The sequence below is a fragment of the Daldinia loculata genome (assembly GCF_022478755.1).
Source record: "Daldinia loculata strain CBS 113971 unplaced genomic scaffold F4817scaffold_130, whole genome shotgun sequence".
Classification (NCBI taxonomy): domain Eukaryota; kingdom Fungi; phylum Ascomycota; class Sordariomycetes; order Xylariales; family Hypoxylaceae; genus Daldinia; species Daldinia loculata.
In genome coordinates, this window is record NW_026054984.1 from 27,600 (window position 1) to 35,165 (window position 7,566).

General features: G+C 44.2%; 4 protein-coding genes across 4 annotated transcripts; 2 read left to right on the top strand and 2 right to left on the bottom strand.

Moving 5' to 3' along the window:
* Positions 1 to 114: 114 nt before the first annotated feature.
* F4817DRAFT_363926 (uncharacterized protein) lies at positions 115 to 1,626 on the bottom strand (the record flags this gene model as incomplete). The annotated part of the gene is made up of 1 exon (XM_049306693.1): positions 115 to 1,626. The coding sequence occupies one exon, from the start codon at positions 1,624 to 1,626 to the stop codon at positions 115 to 117; it is 1,512 nt and encodes a 503-aa protein (XP_049153400.1).
* A 1,429-nt stretch (positions 1,627 to 3,055) lies between these two features.
* On the top strand, positions 3,056 to 4,225 carry F4817DRAFT_362903 (uncharacterized protein; the record flags this gene model as incomplete). Its single annotated transcript, XM_049306583.1, has 2 exons — positions 3,056 to 4,100; positions 4,188 to 4,225. 2 exons carry the CDS (start codon positions 3,056 to 3,058, stop codon positions 4,223 to 4,225), a joined length of 1,083 nt encoding a protein of 360 aa, XP_049153401.1.
* Positions 4,226 to 4,697: 472 nt separating this feature from the next.
* Positions 4,698 to 6,226, top strand: F4817DRAFT_45310 (uncharacterized protein). Its single transcript, XM_049307498.1, has 3 exons — positions 4,698 to 5,620; positions 5,703 to 5,824; positions 5,896 to 6,226. The coding sequence occupies exons 1-3, from the start codon at positions 5,188 to 5,190 to the stop codon at positions 6,160 to 6,162; spliced, it is 822 nt and encodes a 273-aa protein (XP_049153402.1). The 5' UTR covers positions 4,698 to 5,187; the 3' UTR covers positions 6,163 to 6,226.
* Positions 6,227 to 6,290: 64 nt separating this feature from the next.
* Positions 6,291 to 6,702, bottom strand: F4817DRAFT_321610 (uncharacterized protein; the record flags this gene model as incomplete). The annotated part of the gene is made up of 2 exons (XM_049301301.1): positions 6,291 to 6,506; positions 6,691 to 6,702. 2 exons carry the CDS (start codon positions 6,700 to 6,702, stop codon positions 6,291 to 6,293), a joined length of 228 nt encoding a protein of 75 aa, XP_049153403.1.
* Positions 6,703 to 7,566: the final 864 nt, after the last annotated feature.

The following is a 7,566-nucleotide window of genomic DNA, read 5'->3' on the forward strand; positions in this document are numbered from 1 at the left end:
TCAAAAATTTATAACCTTTCATTGGCCTTTAAAGCCTCGGAATAGCCCTTAATTACTACCTACTTTCTTAATTAAAGCACAGTGTCCTCTAGGCACGAGGCGAAATAGCCAGTGCTAATAAGTAGGAGATGATGTCTTAAGCCATTCAGGCGGCGCCATAGGAGAACCTCGGAACCCATTTACTCTGCCGGTCCATATTCTTTTTTTCCGTTCCTCTTTTTTTACCACATCTCTAAAGCAAATTTCGAGAGATACCTTGCCGAGAACCATCACCGCCATGTTATAGACCTGGTCGAAATACAGAGGAGAATCTACACTTGGGATTTTCTGAGAAAATATCTCACGCCCTATATTCGTGGAATCATTTTGATGTGACATCTCGTCGAGGAAATAATCCGTTAGGGACTGATCCTGATAAACTTTTGTAAGCCATCTTTGTATTGTTTTGTCTCTGACTTTTGTGGGATCGGCGCCGTGGTGCAATAGTCTAAGTGCCACACGGCAGTCTAGTCCCTTTCGACTATCTCTAGTCCATCTCAACTCCGAAATGTCTAGTGCTAGCTCTAACAGGGTCTCATCCTTATGCCAGGACACTATTTTAGGATCTATTATCAAGTTAACAGAAATACCAGAGTTGACAAGAATGTCAATCAAATCAAGTTGATCGGTATATGTCCTGCTATCGCAAGGAGCAGTGAATTTAGTACTTATGACAGCTTCCTGGAGGCGAATACTAGAAAACTTATACCCGAAGTTAAGGAAACACATTGCAGTACGAGTACAAAAGCCCGCCGAGACCCTTCTTAGTATATAATCTATCATGGGTAATTCCTTGCTTTCTTCAGCTTTTTTAGAATGCTCGACCTCTAAAAGCATAGCTTTTGTGATTTCCAGGAAATTGTCGCTGCCAGCAGCCCGTACAGCAATTTTGAAGCTGATAATCGACTGAATTCCTGAGGTTTTAAAGAGGTCAAATAGATAGAAGCCCAGCGCATCTGCGTAACGACCCCCCGAATTTGATAGGACCATAGCGGTTGATTTTTCAAGCCAGCCTATTTTATCGAAGGGTGGAAAGGATGGATTGGTCATAGCATCAAGAAGGGGATTGATAACGCCAAAATCCCTGATAGGATAGCTATTGCAGTCAGAAACAATACAACGAAGCACGGCTTTGATGGCTACATGGCCCTCGTTGGTTTTGAAAAGCGGACGTCGCAAAAGGGTCTCAAGAATCTGCATGCGTCCAAATTCGACAGGCCACCATAGATCTCTACATCTTAGATCAAGCCCATTTCGAATCATGAATTCTGCGATCTCTTCATCGGCTTCACAGGCAAGGGAAAATGCATCGATTTCTGCTTCTACCCGCGCGTGATCCACCACTTCTTTAAGTGTATCTTTCATATCATATTGACCAATATGCTCGATGGCGTTCCGTTCTCTAATTTCAACACCGTATGCGATGAGTGCCTTTATTACGTCAAGTCGTCCTGATTTAGCAGCTACAAGCATGGGTGAAGGGAAATCTCTGGTTATACGGACCCCATCAAGAATTGATCTCTCGCAATGCATAGGATACCACAGGCCCTTGAGCGCACCAGGGTAAACCCTCGAGTAAGTATCCATGATGCGTTCGATCAAATTAATATCCACGCCTGTCTCAATTGCCCAGTTAAGAAGGGGTACATATGACCCTGGGGACTTCATTTGAAAAAACGGACGTTTAAATACATCTTGATTGCCGAGCTTGTAGGGATGATTACTTTGAGTGTATGCATATGAATGCTGTAATCGTAAATCGGAGTAGATAGTATGAGTCCAAGCAAACTTAATACACCGACTTCTGTTGGTCTGAAGGCATTGAATATCATTAATTAAATATTCCCTGAGCCCGATCGCGGAGTTCACACGCTTGCATATGCAGGCGTAGTTAAGCAATTGAGATGGTGTAGTGAAATTGCTTGCTACTTTCTGGATGATCTCAGTTGACCAGCTGGGGAAGCCGCAATTAGATTCATTAGGAAAAATCATGGTAGGCGAAATTAGTATTGATCGTGATGAATGAGTGGATGATGTATCTTCCGGATTAATTATCAGAACCACTGGGAAATTTGCTTGATTTAAATATTATATTATTATATTAGTATCCTATAATAGTTCACATAGACGAAAAGTGACAGAGATATTATTCATAGAACAAAGCTGCTGCTATAAACAAAGACTTGAACTTTGGTCAATTACATAGGAGTAATAAATCCTTGAATAATTGCTACGTATATCTAACACCTACTACGAATAACGACGTAGTTTCCGGCAAAATTATGGACAACAGATTGTTATCATACTTGCAATTCTTCAGTCTTGTCACTAATTGTGACAAACAAAAAAGTTGAACCGCTAGCAAAATGTAATCTATGAAGGTACGACACGTATCTCTTAGCATTTCTCTCTTGCGACAGAATAAAATATCTTATTATAGTTGGATCCAAAGGAAACTCTTCGGAAACTGATTGTATTCATCGTTCCTTAATTATAATTTGTTGTTATAGTCGTGGAAAGGGCGAGACTCCTGCGAATACAGTCGAGCATAGAGCCGCCTGTTATGGTACCTGTTATGGTAGTATTAAAATTAATCGGTAGGTTTGGATGGGTTGTCATCGCAATCTGTAAGTAGCGTCACCATATGAAATTAAGGGTGTAAGGTAGGATTATACGGCTATTGCCTACCAGATCGTAATCGTTGCGTCACTTGCGGCAACAAACCTTTTCTCCACCCCTTTTACTCGAGTAACCAAACAAAGGGCGACTTAAGGATCTTAGGGACCGGGAGTTAGATTTTACTACAGATAATATCATTGCTTCTATGTTTTAACCTTCAACATTTATGTTTCCCCCTCAGGGAGTTGGTTACAGTCGTGTACGGTGTCTCCTAAAGCGACTCAGATTACGTTCATTCTTCTCCTTGGCATTTCGTAGAACATCCTTAATGGCGCTGTATAATACGTCTAACGAAATTGGCTCCAAAGCTAAGAAATTAGCCCTCTTCGAGGATGCCATGCACAAGGTCTACGGGCCTTATCCTACAGATACGCCCGACCCTACATCATGGCAGCCTCCTGCGAAACCCGGAGCTGGGGGACATCATGGGCGATACCTCTGGACCGACGCCTTTGGGGTTATTAACTTTATCACCCTATCCCATGAGAAGGACTGCATCCACTCAAAGAAACTCTACTTAGGACTAGCCAGGCGGCTGGCGGATAAAGTTCACTCTGTTCTCGGTCGCACACGGGATGGGACTTCACGCCTCCACGGCGCGACCGACGAGGAATATTTGAAAGGTGGCTTACGTATCGGGAAGCTCGACGCCGAGGGTCCCGATGGCGACGGCCAATATCATCACTATTTGACCCTCTGGATGTTCGCGCTGAACCGGCTAGCCCTGGCGACAGAAGAACCATATTGGAATGATCTCGCGGTGCAGCTAGCCAGGGCCATCCATCCGCATTTTATGACCGAGAGAGGTGATCAAGAGAGCATGGTGTGGAAGATATCGATGGATATGCGCTACGTGCTAGTCAGCAGTAAGGGGAACCTCGACGATGTAGACGGACTTGTAGTGTACCAGTTATTACAAGACACAGCCGAGCACTTCAATAAAAGGAATGCTACCGATAGCCCGAGCTCATCGACGCTGGATGCAGAAATCGAACACTACCGTCGTATCATGGCCAGCCATCCCAAATCTCTATCAGGGGACCCGCTTGATCTAGGGATGAGCCTATGGATCAGCCACTTTGACAAAGAAGCAACGTGGGCACGCGATCTAGCCAAGCAGGGCCTCACCATCGCGCGTAACCGCTTCCTGCCCGCAGCCCAGAGCCCCGTCAGCGTCGACGAGAAGCATTCGTATCGGCTTGCGTTTCGCGAATTTGGCGGCTGCCTTGGGATTAAATGCTACGTTGACGACCCGGCCCAACCGTTACATATAGCTGCTGAGGCAGTGCTAGATGCTTGGGAAGGGAAGGTCCTGAATGCGGCGGATGAAGACTTGCGGCCGATTAATTTGGTCATGTACGCCGCGGCGCTAATTCCTGGTGGTGAGTCCATACTAGTCAATATTTTCTTTTTCCTTTTCCAAGTTGTATTTTTTACACTAGGTAGGGCTGACGCATATTATACAATAGCTTTCCATAAAGAGTATGTGGGTTCGAGAAAGGGGTAGAACCCCCTATATTTTTGTTATTTCATTGGAACACTCATCCTTTATGACTTTACATTCCCGCAACTAAGCTCGAAGCTTAGTAGGTGCATTGAAGAGTCTAGTCCATCTTATTATCGGGGCGAATCTAGGTTAAATAATAATTGGGATATTTCCTTATCGCGTTCATCTCGATCTTCTCGGTCGGATATGGACGAAGCGCTGGACTGGTGCTATATCTAAGTCTTGAGTATCAATTTAAGGCTACTTAAGCCATTGAGAAGATCGTAGTTACATATATACAGGAGCCCTGGACTTTAGGAACTCTCCAGGTAATAGTTACTGCTTACTGTTTTTAATGATCATTTACCCCTGAGATATATACCTCGGCTAGACAGTCTATAATCGCTATGTGACGCTGCGAGTAATCATGAAGTGTATTTTCTGACTATAGTTATACGTAAAATGATAATAGTTTACGCCCTCAAATGTTAATCATCAATATAGCTTCATAGTGCAAACGGTGTATTATGTATTATGAGCAAGCTGAGAGATTCTATCAAGCGCTCAACTCCACATGCTAAAACAGTCTGATCTTACGATAAACTCGCGATTGGCGAGCGAGCTAGGATATGATACGTCTTAGCGGGCTGCGATAGGAGGCGAGCCGCGCAATGCTGAGACATGAAACGTCGCGGAGACGCTTGGGGTCGCAGAATCTAACCATCCGATCTCTGACATTTAGAATTTATTTTTAATATTCTCTTTTGCAATAATCCAATTCATTTTATTTTTACTTGTTTATTGGTTTTTTTTTTCATTTAGTCATCCCGTAGTCTATCGGGCTTTTCGTTGTCTCATTCTCTTCTTACCGGGCCGGGATCCCGTATTTTTATTCAATTTTAATACGTTTCGCTTGCGAGTCGGGCAGCAGGACTGTATACAATATTTTGTTATAAAAAAAAAAGGGCTAAGCTTCAGCGAAGATGAAGGATCATCGGAAACCCAAGGACTTGTATCGCAAGCTTAGCAGGGCTCGCGATGAGGATCGCGACGACTCCAGTAGCACGGACGTTGATCTAGAGGCGCTTGACTTAAACGAGAAAGACTACATGCACGAAACGACAACATCACGAACGGGATCGAGCGAGAAGAGCGCGTTTCTCGCCATCCTTAAGGAGCACAGATGGTTAATCGACACATTCTTATTAGTGGTCATTGTGCTGTTGCTTCTAGGAGGTGACTTTCGACGGCACGGGAGAGAACATTTCTTTGAAGGAGGTGGCGACTTGACGGGGTTTGCGCCAGAGTTTGGGCAGAAGGTCACAACTTTCTCTCCGGATCCTTCCTTCGTGCCGGAAAACACCTCCGAATTCTTCTCGGAAGAGACTCGGAAGAAGTGGTTAAGTCTAGTGCCGAGTACGTAGATGCACATCTCCTGCTCCGTCCCTAAATGATCAACTATTGGAGCGACAAGCTAACCCGGGGTGCGTATTGACAGAGGGCCTCGGATACCTTGAAATTAAGGACCCGCAAGAATACGACAATTTACCGGCGCAGTTAAACTCGTATCCGGATCAGTTCGTCGTCACCTCATCCATGACACACCAACTTCACTGTCTGGTAAATATTCCTACCCCGCCTCCTTTCCTGTCTGTGTGGTATGTCCGTGTGTCACTAACATTGACCGATAGTATGCCATTGCCGAGGCCTATTCGGCACTTACATCAGACGCGAGCCGAGTACCTCAGGAGACGCCATGGCACTTAACTCATTGCTTTGACTACTTGCGACAGAGCATCATGTGCTGTGGAGACGTCGCATTGGAAGGCGAACAAACTACCTTCCCTGAGGGCTTCGACGGCAGCGATGGATGGGACGCAAAGCACGTGTGTAAGAATTATGGCGAGGTATATGATTATCTCGAGAAGAATCGAGCCGACGACAAAGTTTGGATATAGATTCAATAAGACCGAAATGATGGAAACTCAACGGTCATATGCCATGGTGTTTAAATGGATTGGATTCTGCACGCTAGGAACTTCTCTTACTAAATATATGCCCCTATTTAGATGAATCATTGCTGCCCTCAGCTGGTGCGGGTTGTGTTGTAATCGCCCGCCTTGATCTTGGCCTCGTACTCCTGGAAATTCTTGATGCCTTTCGGCATGCCGTTCCACATCAAGCCCTGTTCGTCCATCAACTTGTCTCTAACCTCCATAATAGCTTTCCATGAGTCTCGTGACGTCATACGCTCGTGCCAGGCTTTCACATTAGAGAAGCCGTTGAACTTTTCTGATGCCTCCTAATTCTTGGATCACAAAGACAACCTAGTGGAAAATTAGTGCTAATATCAGAAAGTTACCCCTTTAAATAGACCTAGCTTCTAGGGATTAGGTCCGGGAGCTAGTTGCTAGATGGTTAATAGGAGTCATAGAAAGGGGGCCGTAGTGGTCGATAATAGACTTACGAGTAATCTATACACGAACAGGCAACGCCATGCTGACGGATAGAGAAAGAATCAAAGTTGAATCCTGGTTAAACAGGTATAGTTTGAGGTATTATGAATGTGATCAATACCTACCTGTTTACTTCTTTCAGATCTCATATTATCTCGGCATTTAAATGTCCAATTCTCGTCCTTCGTGTAACCGTTCCTACATGTCCTAGGTACCCTGGTAGGGGAGAAGTACACAATCATGTGCTAAGGTATACATTAAAGGTACATGCATAATGCACGAGGTAATTTATGTAGGTAGGTATGGTAGACGTATCTATAATACTTTTAACGAAATGTCACCTCGTTGAACCAACGATAATAATCCTCTACGAATCACATGATATCTTTAAGTATATGACCATGACAAGCTTCAACGCTTAGATTATCCGCCTTCTAATAATTACCTGAGTACTCAATAATAGGCGTATGATACTCTTTAAACAGTCTAAGCGACTAGGTAGACTAATTGGCTTATTACCCCTATTCCATTTGCTAGTTGGTTGAATAGGGGCTTTGCATGTAGCGCCTTGATATGATTGATTTGCAATACTACCATAGAAACTCATATGATATCATGAAACATCTACCTTTCGTGAGGGTCAAGCCTTTTCGTCCTTCACTAGTCTTCTCTTCGTACTTGTCCAGCTGCAACAGGCCACTAAGATAAATGATAGAACAGGTGCTCCGGCAGGGATGTACATACTAGTCCATAACTATTAGCTGAGTTAGCTTCCTGTTGGCATGCCATTTTACCTTACGAAAACTTGAGTTATTGTTTTGCTGTATGCGTTGACAGCGTCCAGTGACAATATAGGGGCAAGGTTTGACCTGAATGTTGCCTCGAAGATAGCTTGCCCTATAGCGA

Coding starts and splice junctions, on each gene's coding strand:
- F4817DRAFT_45310 (XM_049307498.1), top strand. CDS start 5,188: ATGAAGGATCATCGGAAACCCAAGGACTTGTATCGCAAGCTTAGCAGG. Junction 5,621..5,702: donor GTGGTTAAGTCTAGTGCCGA/GTACGTAGATGC, acceptor GCGTATTGACAG/AGGGCCTCGGATACCTTGAA. Junction 5,825..5,895: donor CACACCAACTTCACTGTCTG/GTAAATATTCCT, acceptor ATTGACCGATAG/TATGCCATTGCCGAGGCCTA.